The sequence below is a fragment of the Leptomonas pyrrhocoris genome, assembly GCF_001293395.1.
Source record: "Leptomonas pyrrhocoris isolate H10 chromosome Unknown, whole genome shotgun sequence".
NCBI lineage: Eukaryota > Euglenozoa > Kinetoplastea > Trypanosomatida > Trypanosomatidae > Leptomonas > Leptomonas pyrrhocoris.
Window position 1 is genome coordinate 340,217 of NW_015438366.1, and position 20,194 is coordinate 360,410.

General features: G+C 60.2%; 2 protein-coding genes across 2 annotated transcripts; both read left to right on the forward strand.

Annotated features, from left to right (window-relative positions):
* Positions 1-640: 640 nt before the first annotated feature.
* ABB37_05356 (hypothetical protein) lies at positions 641-4,390 on the forward strand (the record flags this gene model as incomplete). The annotated part of the gene is made up of 1 exon (XM_015803335.1): positions 641-4,390. Exon 1 carries the CDS (start codon positions 1,076-1,078, stop codon positions 4,388-4,390), a length of 3,315 nt encoding a protein of 1,104 aa, XP_015657977.1. The 5' UTR covers positions 641-1,075.
* A 784-nt stretch (positions 4,391-5,174) lies between these two features.
* Positions 5,175-19,313, forward strand: ABB37_05357 (putative mitochondrial dynein heavy chain; the record flags this gene model as incomplete). Its single annotated transcript, XM_015803336.1, has 1 exon — positions 5,175-19,313. One exon carries the CDS (start codon positions 5,175-5,177, stop codon positions 19,311-19,313), a length of 14,139 nt encoding a protein of 4,712 aa, XP_015657978.1.
* Positions 19,314-20,194: the final 881 nt, after the last annotated feature.

The following is a 20,194-nucleotide window of genomic DNA, read 5'->3' on the forward strand; positions in this document are numbered from 1 at the left end:
GCTATAGAGAGAGGACGCCATAGAAAACGTTGTTTGCGTTGCTGCGGATGCCACGCACAGACACACGCCTACTTATTCGGAAAGCTGTTAGGGGGGAATGCATGTTTGTATGTGTGCGGGTGCGTGTGCTTGTGCGTGTGCGTGTGTATGTGTGTATGTTAAGGAGAGACACGTGCCTTGCGTGTCCGTTTTTTCCCCTTCGGCGTTTTTTCGTCGTTTCTTCAGCTTTTTCTTCCTTTTCTCTCTCTGTGTCCACTCAAATCATTTCGTGATGATTATGCGTACTGTGATGATTCAAACCGTGTGATGAAAGGGGAAGGTGCTTTTTAACGAAAAGGGTGGGTGGGTGACCCCACGCACTTGTGCGGCTCGAGTAGCGATGCTGTCCAAGCGGCGCTACAAGCATTATTTCTGAGGACACGTTCAAGGACGACGAGCGCGATTGTTGGCAGATATTACCCCCCCCCAAAAAAAAAACGGGTAGGTTGAGTGGGGAAGGGACATGCGGTTCCAGTTCACCTTCTTTATCACTCTATGCAAGGTCGTTTGTCGTCTCAAGTGCGCTGCTCTCACCGTCTCGCAGACGCAACTTCACTGCTGCTTCCTCGCTTATCTTCATCTCCTAGCATCGTTCTACTGTAGGGCTGAGGAGGGAGAGAGGTATTTTAGCCTCTCCTCCACTCGTGTTGCGTCGTACTTCGATGCAACTCATTGAAAAAAAGAGAAGCGGTAGAAAGAGGAAAGGGCCCCCGTTGAGGTCTCATCTCGTGTTGTGGTGGTTGCTGCTCTCCGCAGATCTATCAGAGGAAGAGATGCGATGCGGCACATATCTTCAACCTCGCCGAATAATAAGGAAAAAAAAATATCTCGTGAGTGCGCACGGTTCACCCACACACGCACAGGCACACTTGTCTTTCCCTATAGACGCTTAGTTAGACTGATAGATTGGCTCGCCGTTCGAAGGAGTACGTAGTGCCAACAAAGACGCCAAAGAACACCAACTCCACACTTGTATTCTGATAGGATTCAAGGCATTTTTGTATTCCCATTGCTTAGAAGAAAGCTAACGGACTCCATGAGCACGCTTGCCACCTCCTCTGACCTCGGCGCCATCCAACAGCTCGAGGCACTCTTCCACAGCGCCGATCCCACACGAACAGGCCTTCTCTCGTACAGCGAGTTCGCCTACCTCATCCTAAAAAGCGGCGGCTCACCGGAGCAGGTGGATGCCCTCATCGACCAATTCTCCATCGCCTCGCGAGCGCAGCGCATGGTCTGCTACGCAGCACTGCTGCAGCATCTAAGCGACTCGGTAAAGGGAGGACCATCGCATTCGCAGGACACACAGCCGACTCATGCAGCCGGTGTCACCGAGCACTCCCCGCTGCCCGTGCCACCACCGCAGGCATCGCTCCACACGTACGTCAACGTTTCTACCTCAGCGTTGCCGGCTGTCGCAGCTGCCGGGGAGAGACGCAGCGCATCCTCCGCGTATCCTTCCAACCGAACCTCTGCTCCTACCCAGCGCATGGCAACGTCGTCATCACCGCTGCTGCGATCTGTCACACACGCCGGCAGTCGCGGTGGTTCTGCCGCCTCGCGGGAATCCTCGATCGCCTCCAGCGGTCCTTTTGAACGGCGACAGCAGTCTTTCAGCGATGGGCAGCAGCGTCGCAGCAGCAGCACGAGTGGTTCGCCGTGGACGCCGCTCCAGCCGAGCTCGCGTTTTGTGGCCTCGGTGGTGCGCACTGCACAGCTGCAGGGGACGCCGGGAGGGCGAAGAGGGAGAAGCGACGAAGGAGTTGGAGCTGCTGCGCCTGTTTCGCGATCGCGAAGCAGCACACCTTTGCCGGGACGCAGCCCACAGGAGTGGTCGGGAATCAATGTGGCGGGGCACCACGAGAAGCGTCAGGCGTTCGTGCCTGCCCGTCTAGACCAGGAGTTTAATGAGCACACCGGCGCACAGCCACGTGTCTCCCCTGCACGCTCGTCCCCGTCGCGGTCCCGCAGTCGGGAGGACTCCGTTGTGCGGATGACGCGCGCCGCGAAAGATGCGCAGGCCCGAAAGGGCAACCACGTGAACGCACCAGCACTTCCGAAGAACTCTCAACTTTGGAAGACTCCGAGCGGCGGCGTGCCGCTCCGAGACAGCTCCAACGCACTCACCGCACCGCAACCCACGGCGGACTCTTTGCTCTTGTCCTCCTCACGGAACGCACACATCGTGGAGGGCAATGCACGCCAACACGACAGCGTGCTCCCCTCCGCGTCGGTCACCGCCAATGCAGCGCTGCTCTCGCTCCGAGATGTTTTCCACCGCAACGTCCTTCCTGCCGCGGCGGCGAAAGACGGCACGGTGCTGCTGAGTGAATTAGAAGGAGTCTTCGCCGCGCACGGTGTAGAGGTGCACCCGCTGGAACTGGAGGCGGTGGTGGACTCTCTCGAGCTGCTGCCCGACAACACACCAACGAGTGCACGCTCATCAAACGTGGACGGTGGCACGCACACGCAATCCGGCGTCCACCACACCTCCTCCTCCTTCTCCTCCTTTGCGACGACGGCCGGCAACAACACAACCGTTACCGGCGGCGCGGACTGCGCGCTGGGGCTCGTGGACTTTTGTGTGTTGGTGTCGCGTCTCCGACCGGGTCTCATACAGCGCATTCGCCGCCCGGCAACGTGGAATGCGCCTCCGCGAAACGTCGAAATGGGTGTGGTGCACAATGGTGGTTCATTGGGCACCGCCGCTGCGGTTGACGTAGCGCGCCAACGCGTGCAGGAGACAACCACAGCGCTGCCACGCCGTAGCGTAGGTCACACCGTGCTTGACGGCGATGCAGTGGAGGAAGGAAGCGGCGGGGAAAGCGAGGAGGCGAGCATTGCTGATGTGACAGTGTCGCCCATGACACCGACGACCGCCGGCACCACACCGCAGTCCCACCGCGGCTCTTCGCTGCAGCGCCGTCCACAGCTGGACGCACCGTCACGTCCGTCGTCGGCCGTGGTAGATTCGCGCGGCCCTCTTTCGCTGCGTCGCCAACCTCTGTACGACACACCAAATGGCTCAAGTCGCTCTTACCGAACTGTGTTTCAAGATGCTGCCCCGACACCACCGACGGCGCGACAGCTCTCGTCCGACAGGCAATTCAGCGTGCTGGACGAGCCGCACGCGACGTCGGCGCGGTCATCCCCGCGGAACGGCGAGGCGCAGCGCGCCGGTTATGCGCTCTCCACAGCCTCTTCAGAGCGGCACCGACGCTCCCGGGTGCGCACGTCGCCGTCGCCGTCGGCGACAACACACGGCGAAGCGGCGGGGTTGCAGAGACGAAGGAAAGAGCCGGTGTGGCACACGGAGCCGAACACCGTCAGCCGGCAGGGCGCGACCAGGGCAACTTGCACCAACCACGCCGCACCCCGACGGGTGAGTGTCTCCATCAGCAGCTCTCCCACTCCGCGCCGGCGCGAGATGGAACACAGAAGGACGCTCTCGCCTCTTTCATCGTCTTCACCATCTCCCTCCTCCTCCTCACCGGGGTATCCTCAGGAGCGCGAAATGGGAGTTCACGCAGGCGGCTGGAAAGCACCAACGCTTTCGCCAGACTTGCTGGACACGGTACAGAGCGCGGCTTCCACGATGCTGCGGCGCTGCACCCAATTGGACACCCGCCACACGGGTTATGTCCCTGCACACGCGTGGGTGCACGTGCTACGTAGCAGCTGTCCTTCCCTGACGGGTGGTGAGCTGCGGAAGGTGGAGGAGTGGGTAGCGAGGATCCGTCAGCGCCACGCATGCACGCGAGGAGACGCGTACGCAGCGGTGGTGGAGGAGATCCTCACGCAGGGAAGCAACGCAGCAGCAGCAGCAGGAGGAACCCCATCCCCGTCTCCGTCACACGTAGTTCCCTCTTCTGCCTCTGCCACCCCTGCACCCACTGCATCAGCTGGTGGTTCATTGCAGCGTCTTTCTCCACGCGCCGCCCCGCACGTGCGAGGCGACGACAGCGCAGGGGCACACCGGCGTCTTCGTGACGAGCTCATGGCAGCTTGCGGCGGGGACACCGAAGCTTTGCAGGCGTACCTGGATGCGTTTGATGCGGCACACCAAGGCTACCTACATGAGCACGTCTGGCGCGCCAGTCTGGAAGAGCTGTTTCGGCGCACCACGTCCCGTACGGCGCCGCGGTGGGTGCTGGAGGAAAGTTATCGGCTGTCGCGACTGCCCTTTGACCGTGTTGCTGCACAGGAGCAGGGTGGAGTGGCGGTGCGGCCTCAGTCGGCAGCGGAGAGGGCCGCCTGCGCCCGCGTGCGCCGCATTCCCACCGAAATGCGAGATGCATTTTGCGATTACCGTTATGTTTTGCAGGAGCTGCACCTCGACGCGTCGCTGTAGTGAGAGGAGCGCTTCGTGGCCACAAACGCTGAAGAAAGAGGAAAAGCAGAATAAAGAAGAGGGATGGTTTTTTACTGCTATTTCAACCGGGAGATGCCGAAGGCACATTTCTCCGCATTTTCTATCGAGGACGGTGTTCTCAACGCCCAGCGTACCGATACAGGCACACGTAAATGCAGGCAAAGCTAAAAGAAATTATGCAGCTGAGCAGAGCTACAGCGTTTTCTAACCATCGTAACAGCTGTTCTGACTTCTGCAGATGACGCTGTAGTGCCGAGAAATCTGAATCGTGACGGTGCTGTTCGTTAGCATCTCACCTACCCTCACCTACCCTCGCCTACCCCCTCCTCTCTCCCTTTTTTACGTGGCCATTACTCCGCCTACACCTATCCCTTCGGTTCTGAATGCGCGCCCACACCCCTCGCTCCCTCCTCACTTACATTTCAGAAGCTTTTTTTTCCTAAAAGCTGTACATATAAATAAATAGTACGCACACGTACACACCGAAAGCAAACAATCCCCGAAAGGTGATCCGTCGTTTTTCTAGCTACGCTCTCTCTCCTTCTTTTCTTTTCGGACCTTCGCAGCAACACTTAGAACGTCCTCTGGAAAAGTTTGTATTGTCTGTGGCGTGAAATCAACTCCCTTTCTTGTGTTTTGTTTTGTTTCTTTAGAATCAACCCCCGTTTGTACGCACGCGTGTGGTTTGTGTCTCTTTGTGCTTGTGTTTTTGTATTTTCTTTTCCTCTCTCTCTCCCTATCCACACTCGAAGAAGGGAAAGTCATGGAGGATCCTGAAGTCGCGCCAGAGACGCCGGTGCTCGAGTACGGCGCCGCGTCGCCGGTCACAGAAATGAGCCGCATGGTCCGCTCCGACCTGCGCCACCACTACATCTTCTCCCGCGTCCGCGACTTCTTCTCCGGCGGCGACGCAGCGAAGGCAGATGAGCTGACACGCCAGCTGGACCGCAACTTCACGGATGGCACAGCGAACTTCATGGTGGTGCACGAGATGCTGCAGGGCACCGGGGCGAACACCCTCCTCTTCACCTACCAGCCGGCGGGGAGTGAGAATGGTGTGGCGGCGAGGGATGCGGGCGCTAACGGCAATGGTGCCGCAAATGGTCAGACCGGCGATAAGATCATCACCGCGAACGCCGCAGCTGCTTTCGCTTCCCAGCCGGGCGGCGACGACGTGCTGCGGGTGCTGGACCCGACGAAGGACGCCATCCAGCACATCGCGAAGCGCTTCGTGTACGTGATGCGGTCTGACACGGGTAAGCCGATCAACAGCAAGGATATCGCGCAAGCCGTGCAGGAGATCTCGATGGGCGTGATGCAGGCGAACGTGTTGGCGAGCTACGAGCACCTCATCACGGAGGTCTACACGCCGCTGCTGAACCGTCGGCGCAGCTGGGGCAAGAACACCGCGGACGAGAAGAATCAGTTCATCCTGAGCCTCATGCAGTACGCTGACCGCGTGAACGAGCTGCAGCAGCTGAAGGACGACACGACGACGCTCACCCCCGTTGCGGAGGCTACCTGGAAGCAGCTGAAGAGCGGCGGCGTCAGCAAGCGCAGCGGGATCAGCGACAGCAACGTCGTGTCCACCCTCGCCCAGACGGTGGACTCGTGGATTCACACCGTCAACGAGGCGGTGGCCGACGTGCCGAACTACGAGGCGGAGCTACAGGACGAGCGGGCCGGCCCCAAGACGGAGAAGGAGCTGTGGAAGACGCGCCTGGCGAAGCTGCGGCTGCTGGAGGAGCAGCTGCAGAACGTCTCCGCCGCACAGGCCGTGCAGTACCTGCGCGAGGCCCGCAACCCGGTCGTGCAGCAGTGGACAGAGATGGACGCCGGCCTCACCGAGGGCCTCGCCGAGGCGCAGGAGAACGTGAAGTACCTGCAATCGTTGGACACCTACTTCGATGTATTATACACGTCCAACTTGCAGCGCATCATGTCGATTATTCCTACCCTCATGGCGAACATCCGCATGATGTACACCATCGCCCGCTACTACCCTACGCAGGAGCACATGACCGCGCTGTTCTTCAAGATAACGAACGAGATTGTGCTGGCCTGCAAGCGGGCCATCAACCCGTCCGGCAACCGCTCCCGCATCTGGGAGATGACGCTCGACTCCGCCTCGCTGCAGGACCTGATTGGCCGCCTGCAGGCGAGCGCGAAGCTGAACGAGGTGTACGTCCAGGAGTACCGCAAGGCGCAGGAGTACCTCGTCGCCAACAGCGGCAGCAGCGGCGGCCGCCTCTTCGACTTCGATGAGCTGCGCTTCCTCGGCCACTTCAACCTCTTCGCGAAGCGCGTCGACAAGCTCATCGCCGTCTTCCGCAAAGTGGAGCAGTTCCGTCTCCTGAAGAGCTTCCACGTGGACCAGATGGCGGGCCTGCTGCCGCGTTTCGACGAGTACCTTGGCCACCTGCGCGGCAAGACGACGGACATCCTTGACGTGCACGACAACAACAAGTTCGATGTGGAGTTCAAGATCTTTGAGAGCCGCCTGTCGGAGCTGGAGACGTCGATGCAGGTCGCTATCAACTCCTCCTTCGAGAACATCACCTCCACCGACAACGCGCTGTTGTTGCTGAAGAAGTACCAAAAGATTCTGCAGTCCGACACCTTCGCGGCGGACCTGGAGTCCAAGTACTTGGTCATCTTCCACAGCTACGGCATGGAGCTGGAGAAGGATCAGAAGACCTACGAACGCTACAAGGAGGACCCGCCGATGGCGCGCAATATGACGCCGGTCGCCGGCGCGATCAGCTGGTCGCGCCAGCTGCTGCGCCACATCAAGGAGCCAATGGACAAGTTCAAGCAGAACCGCACCATCATGGCGAACACGAAGGACAGCAAGAAGGTGATCCGCACGTACAACAAGGTGTCCATCGCGCTGCTCGAGTTTGAGGCGATTTGGCTGGACGCGTGGAAGCGCTCCATCGAATCGAGCAAGGCGGGCATGAACGCGACGTTGCTGGTGCGCCACGAGGGCCGGCTCTACGTGAACTTCGACAACGAGATCAACCAGCTCATCAAGGAGACGCGCTCGCTGATGCTGCTGGGCGACATCGACGTCCCGTCCTCCGCCAAGGCGCTGCTCATGCAGGAGCAAAAGCTAAAGGTCTTCTACAACGAGCTGACCTACCTCGTGCGGGAGTACGAGCGCGTGGTCGGTCGCCCCGGTGAGTCAACGCGCTGTGCCATCATCGGCATCACGCGTCCGCTGCTGCAGGCCGCGATAGAGAAGCTGGACGCGATTATCCGGCCCGGCGAGACGACGCTGACGTGGACGTCGATGAATGTTGACATTTACCTCGAGCGGGTGCGAGACGGCATTAACGAGGTGGACCACCTTGTCAGCAAAGTTAACGAGACGGTCGTGCATCGCATCCAGTCGAACCTAAAGTCGGTCTCCTCCACGCTGCTCGTGAACCTCTTCGAGGAGCACGTCTCGCTGGACCAGTTTGTGCAGCTGCAGGAGCGCCATATCCGCCAGCAGTGCGAGGTGATGAACGTCAAAAACCGCGAGGTCGAGAGCGCCGTGGACGACGTGGTGGACATCATCGTCCGCTACAACCAGGCAAACACCGCCAGCAACACTTACAGCAATAACAACAACGCTAGCGGCAACGACACGTCGACGGCGATGGTGCCGGCGTCGAACGGCACGGTGTCCGCCCTCTCGATGGACACCGTGACGCAGGAGAAGGTGCGCACGCTGAAAGGCCACTTTCATCGTCTGATGTTCAAAGCCATCCTGACCTGCACGACCCGCTCGCTGAATCTGCTGAAGAAGCGCGTCGGTACGCACAACCGCGTCGCCTTCCTCTTCTCCGAAACGCCGCTCTTCGACGTGGATGTGCAACTGCTGAACACGGAGCCGTACCTATTCCTGAACCCCTCGCTCGACGAGGTCCAGCTGACGATTAACCAGTGCGCCACGGCGGTGCTGTCGTGCAGCAAGTACATGACGCGCTGGCACTACTTCAACGAGGAGGGCGCTAACTTCTACGAGGAGATCGCGCGCAACAAGGAGGTGGTGAAGGTGGTGCTGCTGCTGACGGGAAGCGTGCACGGGCTGAAGAAGCAGGTGATGGAGTACTTGGGTTACTTCCGCAAGTACGAGGCGATCTGGAAGGAGGACAAGGACGAGGCCTACGAGGTCTTCCTCAAGACGAGCCCCACCCTCGACGACTACGAGGCGAAGCTGGGCGAGTATGTGGCGTTGGAGGAGGAAGTGGGAGCTGTCGCCTCGTGCTTCAACGTCGGCAGCCTGGCCCTGCAGAACAAGCCGCTTCAGCTGGAGCTGCTGCAGCAGATCCGCAACTGGAAGGATGTGTTCGTGAACAAGCTCTACGCCCAGGCACAGCGCCAGCTCGACACCCTGACACACAAGATGGAGGACGAGGCCCACCAGCTGGAGCTGCCCATCCCCGACCAGGACAAGCTGGAGGACCTGCGCGTGCTCATGAACACGCTGCGCGACATTCGCGATCGCGAGTCGGTCGTCGAGTTCCAATTCGCGCCGGTCCAGCAGTCCTACGCGATGCTGCAGCGGTACACATCGATCATCCCAAAGGAGGAGACGGATCGCGTCGAGGACCTGCGCATCAAGTGGCTGAAGCTGCACAAGGCCGCGCAGAAGCGCTCCGACGACATCAACGTGATGCAGCACGGTTTCAAGAAGGGCCTAACGCAGGAGGTGCAGAAGTTCAGCGCGGAGGTGGTCGCCTTCCGCAACGACTACGACTCGAACGGGCCGATGGTGGAGGGACTGCCGCCGCAGGAGGCAATGGAGCGCTTGAAGCGCTATCAGCGCCAGTTCGACGACAAATACCGCAAGTGGATGACCTACATGGCAGGCGAAGAGCTCTTTGGTCTGCCCGTGCACAAGTACCCGGAACTGGTGAAGACGAAGAAGGAGTTGGAGCTGCTGGACAAGCTGTACACGCTGTACATCAACGTGCTACAGAAGGTCAACGGCTACAACGACATTTTGTGGAGCGACCTCAACTTCGACGCCGTCTGCGAGGAGGTCAGCGTCTTCGTGAGCCAGTGCAAGCGGCTGCCCAAGTCGCTGCGCGACTGGGATGCCTACGTGGAGCTGAAGACGATCCTCGACAACTTCATGGAGCTGCAGCCCGTCATTCAGGAGCTGAAGAACCCGGCGGTGGTGGAGCGGCACTGGCAGGAGATCATGAAGGTGTCGGGGCACAAGTGGCGCACCGACCCCGACCTGTTCAAGCTGCAGGACCTCGTCGATGCGAACCTGCTCGCTGTCGTGGAGGAGGTGGTCGACATCGCCATCTCGTCCGTCCGCGAAGCCGAAATTGAGGCGAAGTTTCGCGCGCAGGAGGCGGTGTGGAAGGACCAGGAGTTGCACTTCAGCGAATTCAAGCACCGCGGCCCTATTGTGCTGAAGGGTGATGACACCACCACGGTCCGCGAAGCCCTGGAGGAGTCGTCGCTCGCGGTGAACTCGATGCTGTCCTCCCGCTACTGCGCCTTCATGCGTGAGGCGATCCAGATGTTTCTGCAGAAGCTCGTCAAGGTGAGTGAGACCATCACACTCTGGACGGAGGTGCAGTTCACCTGGCAGTACCTCGAGGCCGTCTTTGCAGGAGGTGACATCATGAAGCAGCTGCCGCAGGAAGCGAAGCGCTTCGCCATCATCGACAAGCAGTGGCAGAAGATCATGAACAAGGCGAACGAGACGCCGAACGTGATTGGCTTCTGCTACGAGAATGAGTTGCTGCAGAACCTGCCGACGCTGAAGGAGCAGCTCGACGAGTGCCAGCGCAAGCTCTCCCTCTACCTCGAGCAGAAGCGCAACCTCTTTCCGCGCTTCTACTTCGTGTCCGACACGGTGCTGCTGGAGATCCTCTCGCAGGCCAGTGACCCACAGTCCATTCAGCCGCACTTGTCCTCCATCTTTGACGGTGTGTCCTCGGTGACCTTCGAGCGGGTGAAGCCGAAGGAGGCGGGCGTGCAGCCGTACTTCCAGGTGACAGAGATGATTTCCGGCGAGGGCCAGGTGCTGCCGATGCATGAGGCTACCCCGTGCGTCGGCAACGTCGAGGACTGGCTGACGCGGCTCTGCACCGGCATGACGGATACCGTCCGTGAGGTTGTGAAGTCGAGCGTGACGGAGCTGCCGACGCTGCTGAACAACACGGCCTACCTCGGCACGATCATCGACCGCTACCCGGCGCAGGTGTCGCTGCTGATGCTGCAGTTCTTCTGGACGGCAGATGTGACGGACTGCATTCACCGTGGTGCGATGCGGGCGCGCGGTAAGGAGGCCGCCGCCTCCCGCTCTAAGTGTGATGCGGTGAAGAACTACCTCGTGAACATCACCACCTCGCCGGATCTGGAGCGGAAGCCGCTGCGCATGCGCACGAACATCGAGACCCTCATCACGATTCAAGTGCATCAGCAGGAGGTCTTCATGGAGCTGCAGAAGTCTGGCATCAAGGACATCACTCACTTCGATTGGCTGAAGCAGGCCCGCTTCTACTACCGCCCCGAGCGCGACGCCACGATCATCTCCATCGCCGACTCGGACACGGAGTACAGCAACGAGTACCTTGGCGTGAAGGAGCGTTTGGTCATTACCCCGCTCACGGATCGGTGCTACATTACGCTGTCGCAGGCGCTGGCCATGTACATGGGCGGTGCCCCGGCTGGCCCGGCCGGGACGGGTAAGACGGAAACGACTAAGGATCTCGCCCGCACCTACGGCAAATTCTGCGTCGTGTTTAACTGCTCCGATCAGCTCGACCGCCACGCGATGGGAAAGATCATCCGTGGCCTGTCGCAGGCCAACGCGTGGGGATGCTTTGACGAGTTCAACCGTATCGATCTCCCCGTTCTGTCTGTCGTGGCGCAGCAAGTCAGCTGCGTGTTGCAGGCCCTGAAGCAGCACAAGGAGAAATTCATCTTCATTGACGGCCAGGTGACCGACCTGATGCCCGGCGTCGGCTTCTTCATCACGATGAACCCCGGCTATGCGGGTCGTCAGGAGCTGCCAGAGAACCTAAAGATTCTGTTCCGTGGTGTGACGATGATGGTGCCGGACCGCCAGACGATTATGAAGGTGAAGCTCGCCTCGCAGGGGTACAGCCAGGACGATCTGCTGAGCAAGAAGTTCTTTATTCTGTACAAGCTGTGCGAGGAGCAGCTGTCGAAGCAGCGCCACTACGACTTTGGCCTGCGCAACATTCTGTCGGTGCTGCGTACCGCCGGTGCGGTGCTGCGGCGTAACCCCGGCAAGGACGAGGAGGACCTTTTCATGCGTACGCTGCGTGACATGAACCTGTCGAAGCTAGTTTTCGAGGATATCGATCTCTTCGACTCGCTGCTGCGTGACATGTTCCCCGGGCGGCAGTTCGTCAAGGGCACCCACCCCGAGATCGAGGGGGAGCTGAAGAAGGTGGTGGAGGAGAAGGGTCTCATCTACTGGACGCCGTGGGTGAGCAAGGTGCTGCAGCTGTACGAGACGAAGCTGGTGCGGCACGGCATCATGGTGGTGGGCCCTGCGATGTGCGGTAAGACGCAGTGCTATGACGTCATGACGGACACGCTCTCGCGCACGACGGTGCCGCACCAGCAGCTGCGCATGAACCCGAAGGCGATTACCGCCCCGCAGATGTTCGGCCGCGTCGACGTGACCGGCGACTGGCACGACGGCGTCTTCTCCTCCCTGTGGCGCCAGGCCGTGCGCAACGCCAAGAAGAAGAACTTCTGGATCATCTGCGATGGTCCGGTGGACGCCATTTGGATTGAGAACCTCAACACCGTGCTGGACGACAACAAGCTGCTCACCCTGGCGAACGGCGATCGTATTCAGATGAGCGACACGATGAAGTGCTGCTTCGAGGTAGAGAACCTGGCGAACGCCTCGCCGGCCACCGTCTCGCGCGCCGGTATCGTGTACATTTCCGATGTGATTCTCGGCTGGATGCCGGTGCTGGAGTCGCGCCTGCGGGCGAGGATGGATGCGGATGGGCAGATGCTACCGCGCGACGTCGTCAAGCGCTGCAACCCGCAGCTCGCGGAGAAGCTGCTGTCGATCTTTCTGCCGCGCAGTCCGGACTCGCAAACAGTGCCGGAGAACTGCGTCACGAACCAAATCGCGGAGTTCTACAGCCACGAGTGTAGCGTGGTGATGCGCACGTCGGTCGCGCACCTCGTGGAGAACGCGTTCCACCTTGCTGTGGCCCTCGGCGATGAGCTGGGCGACGGCGCCAACGTGTCGCAGCAGATGGCGGAGAAGATCTACTGGTTCTGCATGGCCTGGTCCTTCGGTGGCACGCTGGAGCTGCGGGATCGGGCGCGATTTGACCAGTTCGTGCGCAGCAAGTTCTCTGCCCTGCCCGCCCCCGCCGAAGGCTACATCTTCGACTTCTCCCTAAACTGCAAGACGGGTGAGTGGGAGCCGTGGACGCAGTACGTGGAGCAGTGGCGCTATCCCGGCGATGACCGGCTCGACTTCTCCTCGCTCTTTATCCCGACGGCAGACTCGGTCCGCATGCACTACCTCGCCAGATGCAACTTCCTGCAAAGCCGTCCGACGCTCTTTATCGGTGTCAGCGGCACAGCCAAGACGGTGACGGTGGAGCAGTTCCTCGGCCAGGTGAAGGCGAACGACGACCAGAGCAACTTCCGTAAGGTGAACTTCTCATCTATGACGCTGCCGCAGAACTTCTACAACACGCTCGAGGACATGACGGAGAAGAAGATGGGCTCGAACTACGGCCCGAAGAGCTGCACGCAGCTCACCGTCTTCATTGACGACATCAACATGCCGGAGATCAACGAGTGGGGTGACCAAATCACGAACGAGATTGTGCGGCAGGTGGTCGAGATGAGCCAGGTGTACGACCTCAGCAGGCCGGGCCTGCGCCGCGAGTTCAAGGGGCTCGTGTTTATGGCGGCCATGTCGCACCCGTCAGGCGGCAAGAACGATATTCCCAACCGGCTGAAGCGCCACTTCACGGTGCTCAACATGCCGCTACCGGAGGAGGCGAACATCCAGCAAATCTTCGGTACAATCTTCGAGGGACGGTTCTGCAACGACAACTACGCGCAGGGCGTGCAGGACGTGGCGCGCATCCTGACGAAGATGTCCATCAGCTTCTGGGAGGCCATCGGCAAGCGCATGCTGCCCACCCCCGACAAGTTCCACTACTTCTTTAACCTGCGCGACCTTTCGCGGATTACGCAGGGCGTCATGCTGGCGGGTATGCAGTCCGACCCGGACCGGCCGGAGAAGCGAGCGGAGAGCAAGCCGTGGGAGATCATCACCGACCCGGTCACGCTGCTGCGGGTGTGGAAACACGAGTCGGCGCGTGTCTTCAGCGACAAGCTGAACAGCGTCGCCGACAAACGCTGGTTCGATGCGAACATTCAGGACTGCATGGCGGAGCACCTCTCCACGACGCCCTACAAGGACCTGGTGGAGCAGGCGCGCGAGCCCGTCTACATGGCGAACTTCATGCGCGATCCGATTATCGACCCGGAGACCGGCGAGCAGGTCGAGCCGGCGCCGCGCATCTACGAGGTGGTCCCGTCCATGGAGACGGTGCTGCAGCGTCTCATGGGCGCCATGCAGGCCCACAACGAGACCCCGATGGGTCGCATTAAGAAGCTGAACCTCGTCCTTTTTGAGGCGGCGCTGAAGAACGTGTGCCGCATCTCCCGCTGCCTCTCGCTGCCGCGCGGCAACCTACTGTTGGTCGGTGTCGGTGGTAGCGGCAAGCAGTCACTGGCCCGCCTCGCCGCCTTCGTCAACGGCCACGACTTCGCCACACTGACCATCTCCAAGGGCTTCGGCGTCAACCAGCTTTTCGATGCGATTCGCGAGCAGTACGTCAGCGCGGCCACGAAGAAGCCGGTGACGATGCTCTTCACGGACAACGACATCAAGCAGGAGGTCTTCCTCGAATACATCAATTCCTTTCTCTCCAACGGCGAGATTGCCGGCCTCTTCGCGAGCGACCAGCGCGACTCCGCCATCAACGACGTGCGTCCGATCATGAGGAAGGACCCGTACGCGCGATTCGAGGACATGTCGGAGCCGCTGTGGAAGTACTTCATTGCCCGCGTCCGCGAGCGGCTGCACTTCGTGCTCTGCTTCTCGCCGGTGGGCGACCGCTTCCGCACCCGCGCTCGCAAGTTCCCCGCGCTCATTTCGTCGTGCATGATCAACTGGTTCTTCCCGTGGCCGAAGCAGGCCTTGCTGGACGTCTCCTCGCGCACCATCGAGAGCTTCGAGATGGCCACCGAGGACAAGAACAAGAAGGCGCTGGTGGAGCTGATGGCGGAGATCCACACGCTGATGCTCGAGCGCTCCGAGGAGTACCTCGCGCGGTACCGCCGCAGCGTCTACAGCACCCCCAAATCGTACCTCAGCTTCATCGAGAGCTACACGACGGTCTACACGAAGAAGTTCAATGAACTCAACGACGAGGCGAAGAAGATCAACAACGGCCTCAAGAAGCTCCATCAGGCCGCCGAGGATGTGCGAGTGATGCGGACGCAGCTGCAGGAGAAAGAGGTGTTGCTGAACAACAAGCGCAAGGAGACGGACGCCCTCGTGCGAGAGATCGAGGTGCGCACCGCCGAGGCGCAGAAGAAGAGGGCGGAGGTCGAGGTGGTGAAGGAGGCGGTGGCCCACGATGCCGCCATCGTCGCGAAGGGCGAAGCGGAGGCGAAGAAGGATCTGGAGGCGGCCGAGCCGGCGCTGATTGAGGCGATTGAGTCGCTGAACTCCATCACGGCGAACGACTTCGTGACGCTGAAGAAGCTGGCGAACCCACCGGCGCTGATTAAGCGCATTTTCGATGCCGTGTCGATTCTGCTGCACCGTCCCCTCACCGTGCCGAGCTCTGAGCAGGTGAAGGGCTCGCTGTGGATCACCGACTCGTGGGAGTTCTCGGGTCGCCAGCTCGCCTCCGACGCGAGCACGCTCGATCAGCTGAAGAACTTTGGTGAGACGAAGAAGGACTACATCAACGAGGAGACGTGCGAGCTGCTACTGCCGTACTTGTGGATGGAAGGCTTCACCGCCGATGCGGCCCGCAAGGCGTGCGGTAACGTGGCCGGTCTGTGCACGTGGGTGAGCAGCATGTACAAGTACATCAACATCGCCAAGGTGGTGGCCCCCAAGAAGGAAGCGCTGCGCATCGCCACGATCCAGCTCCGCGCCGCGAACAAGAAGAAGGAGGAGCAGGAGGAGGAGCTGGCCCGTGTGACGGCCGAGGTGGACGGCTTCAACGCCCAGCTCAGCGAAGAAAACGCCAAGAAGCAGGCCTTGGAGGAGGACGCAAACCGGACGAAGCAGCGCATGGACAGTGCCAACGGCCTCATCGACGCCCTCTCCGGCGAACGGGAGCGGTGGACGCAGCAGAGCAACGAGTTCAAGACTCTTATCGACCGGCTTGTCGGAGATGTGGCGCTCAGCTGCGCCTTCATTTCGTACTGCGGCCCGTTCAACTCCGAGTTCCGTAACCAGCTGCTGTACGAGTACTTCTACCCCAAGTGCAAGCAACTGAACATTCCCGTCACGCCGGACCTGAACGTGGTGCGCTTCCTGGTGGACGAGACGACGATCGCGGATTGGCAGCTGGAGGGCTTGCCGGCGGATAACCACTCCATCCAGAACGCCATCATGATCACAACGAGCTCCAAGTATCCGCTGATGATTGATCCGCAAGGACAGGCGCTGAACTGGGTGCGTAAGCGCACCGAGGATTTGCAGAACAAGGTCGTGCGAATGAATGATCGCACTTTCTCCAACAGCCTGCAGGAGCAACTCGACCAAGGTCGCCCCCTGATCGTGGAGAACATCCCGGAGGAGGTGGACACGATGCTGGATCCGGTGCTGGAGCGGCAGGTGGTGCGCAGCGGGCGCACGCTGCTGATGAAGATCAACGGCGAGGATATGACCTACAACGAGAAATTCTCGCTCTTCATGACGACGAAGCTGCCGAACCCCAGCTTCACGCCTGAGCTGTTCGCCAAGTGCCTCGTGATCGACTTCACCGTGACGATGGAGGGCCTGGAGCAGCAGCTGCTGTCGCAGGTGGTGAGCCGCGAAAAGGCGGAGCTGAACGAGGAGAGCGCGAAGCTGTCGGAGGACATCAACAACAACGAGAAGCGCCGCAAGAACTTGGAGGACCGCCTCCTGAAGCAGCTGAGCGAGTCGCAGGGCAACCTGATCGACGACGTGGATCTCATCAACACTCTGCAGGAGACGAAGGACGCGTCGGCGGAGATTGCCGAGAAGCTGGCGACGGCCATGGAAACGAAGAAGCGCATTGCCGGCGCACGGGAGGAGTACCGCCCAGTGGCCAGCCGCGGCGCCGTGTTGTACTTCCTCGTTGTGCAGATGTCTCTCGTGAACCACATGTACCAGACCTCGCTCGTCCAGTTCAACGGCATCTTCGACAACTCCATTCTCCGCTCGGAGCACCACCCCGTCACGGCGAAGCGCATCCAGTGCATCATTGACCACTTCACCCTCGCCGTCTTCAAGTACGTGATCCGCATGCTCTTCTCGAAGCACAAGCTGCTCTTTGTGCTGCTGCTTGCCTGCAAGATCGAGATGAAGGCCGGCCGGCTCGACACCGTCGCCTTCGAGGCGCTCTTGAAGGGTGGTGGCGGCGTGCAGGTGGACCGCGCGAAGCCGTTCAGCTGGCTGAAAGACAAGGCGTGGGCGAACGTGATGGCCATCGCACAGCAGGTGCCGCGCGTCTTCAAGCAGCTGCCCGACCTCATCATGCGCAACGAGCAGCAGTGGCGGCCGTACATCGAGGCGGAGGCGATGGAGTCGATGGCAACGCCGGACATTAACGAGAAGATGGAGTCGTTTGAGCGGCTGCTGCTGGTGCGGGCACTGCGCGAGGACCGCACGATGCTCGCCGCGACGCAGTACATCGCAACGACGCTGGGCAAGACCTTCGCCGAGGCGCAGCAGCTGGATCTGTTGGACGTCGTGGAGGAGACGACGGGGCTGACGCCGATCGTGTTTCTGCTCTCACAAGGCAGCGACCCCACGACGCTCATCGAGGCGAGTGCGAAGAAGCTGAAGAAGAAGATCTATCCCATTTCGATGGGCCAGGGCCAGGAGGAGGCCGCCATGAACATCGTCAGCTCCGCGTGGCAGAACGGTGACTGGGCGCTGCTGCAGAATTGTCACTTGGGCCTGCCCTTCTTGATACAGCTGGAGGAGCGTCTGCGCGTGCAGTCGATGGCAGCCGTGCCGGGGGAGAGGAAGGCGGAGATCCACGAGGAGGCCCGCATCTGGATCACCTCCGAGCCGCACCTGTCCGTGCCAATCGGCCTGCTGCAGATGTCCATTAAGCTGACAAACGAGCCGCCGCAGGGCATCAAGGCCGGCCTCATCCGCACCTACTCGTGGATGTCGCAGGACTACCTCGAGATGTTCCGCCGACCCGAGTGGCGACCGATGCTCTTCACGCAGTGCTTCCTGCACTCCGTGGTGGTGGAGCGGCGCAAGTTCGGCCCGATCGGCTTCAGCGTGCCCTACGAGTTCAACCAGGGCGACTGGACGGCGTCGGTGCAGTTCTTGGTCAACCACATGACGACTATCGGCGAGCAGCTGCGCAACCCGGTGAACCGCGACACCGTGTGCTACATGGTAGCGGACATCCAGTACGGTGGTCGCATCACCGACAACAACGACCGCGCCCTCTTTAAGGCCATCACAGAGTTCCTGTACGACAACCACATCACCAACCCCGAGAAGTGCAAGGACGGCAAGGAGATGACGGAGTTCTACCCGGGCTACGGCATTCCGCTCTTCGACGACATCAACAAGCACCGCGACTTTATCCGCGAGACCTACCCGGAGGTCGACACGCCGGAGGTGTTTCAAATGCACCCGAACCAGGACATCACCTACCGCACGCGGCAGGCGCAGGAGGTGCTCGCGACGATTCTGGATGTGCAGCCGCGTGGCGCGACCACCACCGGTGGCGTCACCCGCGAGGAGAAGGTGCTCGCCATGACGGACAGCTACCTGAAGCTGCTACCGTCGGACTGGACGGTGGACCGCAAGGGCCACCTTGGCGACCGCCAGCCGCTCTCCATTTTCGCCTGCCAGGAGATCGACCGCCTGAGCGTGGCGATCAAGGTGGTGCGCAAGACCTGCCAGGACTTGAAGCTCGCCGTCGCCGGGACGATCATCTTGACCCCCGCCCTGCAGGACGCGCTGGACTTGCTGTACGACGCGCGTGTGCCGACGACGTGGGTGGCGGTCGGCTGGCCGTCACCGAACATCGCCCTCTGGATCGCGGAGCTGGTGCGGCGCTACGAGCAGCTGCAGGCGTGGGCGACGAGTGGGCGGCCGCAGGTGTACTGGCTGCCCGGCTTCTTCAACCCGCAGGGCTTTCTCACCTCGGTGCGCCAGGAGATTACGCGCAGCCACTCGAATGAAGCGGTGCCGTGGGCGCTTGACAAGGTCGAGACCCGCACGGAGGTGCGCAGCTCCGAGTACCGCCCGGGGCAGGAGGCGAAAGCGGACGACCTGCGTACCGAGAAGGGTGAGGTGGTGATCTACGGCCTGTTCCTGGAGGGGGCCATGTGGGACCGCGTGAACAAGCGGCTGAAGGACCCGCTGCCGGGCGACCTCTACCGCGAGCTGCCGATGTTGCTGGTGTCTGCCTTTAACAAGGATGCCCCGCAGCAGGCCGCCGCGCAGCCGACAAAGCCCGGCGCTGCGAAGGAGAAGAAGACGAAGCAGGAGTACTACCGGTGCCCAGTGTACAAGTACCCTAGCCGCTCGGACAACAACTGGATCTTCGACGTGCGCCTGCCGGTGGCGGAGGACGACGCGTACTGGCGTATGCGCGGTGTGGCACTGCTGGGTACGACGGATTAAAGGAAATATTGAAAAGATAGGGAGAGGGAGGGGGGGGAACATGAAGACCCCGTGTGGATCGGCCAGCGAAATTGTTGCTGTTGCGGTGGACGTGATGGCGGGGTGGAGCAAAGGTTTTCGTGTTCTCTTGCGCTCTTCTCCTAATCGTATAACCGTTTTTTTCCCCCCTGTTTCTCTTTTCCTTTCTTTCGTCTTGACGAATCTTGCGGACGGTATCTTCGGTACTACACGACTTGCCCTTGCAAGCAGCAAGCGACTTTGCCCCTTTTCCCCTTTCTGAAGAAGAGTTCGTTTTCGTTTTTGTCTCTTTTCCTTCTTCGACGACCTCGATTATCCTTGGTCCGCGTTGTTGTTGTTCTCACGCTTTACTCGCTGTGGTGCAAATGCTCGGACGACAATTCACTTGTCGGCTGTTCATTCACAATCACAAAGGCACACCTACAAATATATATATTTATCTACTTCTTTTGTTCTATGTAAACTTTTCTCCTATGGCTTTTGTGCTATCTCGTCGTGTTGTGAGAAAAGAAGATGCAGCGAGAGGAGCGGTCGTTTGAACTACGTGGCATTTCTCTGGTCTTTTTCTTGTTTGTTCTTTCTTCTTTCCGCGCGATGTAGGCACTTTCGATGTATAATGTTCTCCGGAACAGCACCACAAACATCTCTACTGAAAGAACTCAAAGGTATTGAAAGGAATCGACTCGCTCGCCTGAAAGCAGATTGTGTTAGCTGTTTTCCAAGCATTCGTGTTCTTCAAGATTTTTTTCTTTTGAGCACCCTTCGCGGCCTCGCATGAAGCGAAGTTTCTCGTCCCTTGCGCATACCTCGCGAAGTGGTCGGTGGTGCACGGGACGGGAGAAACGGAGTAGCGTTATATTGAG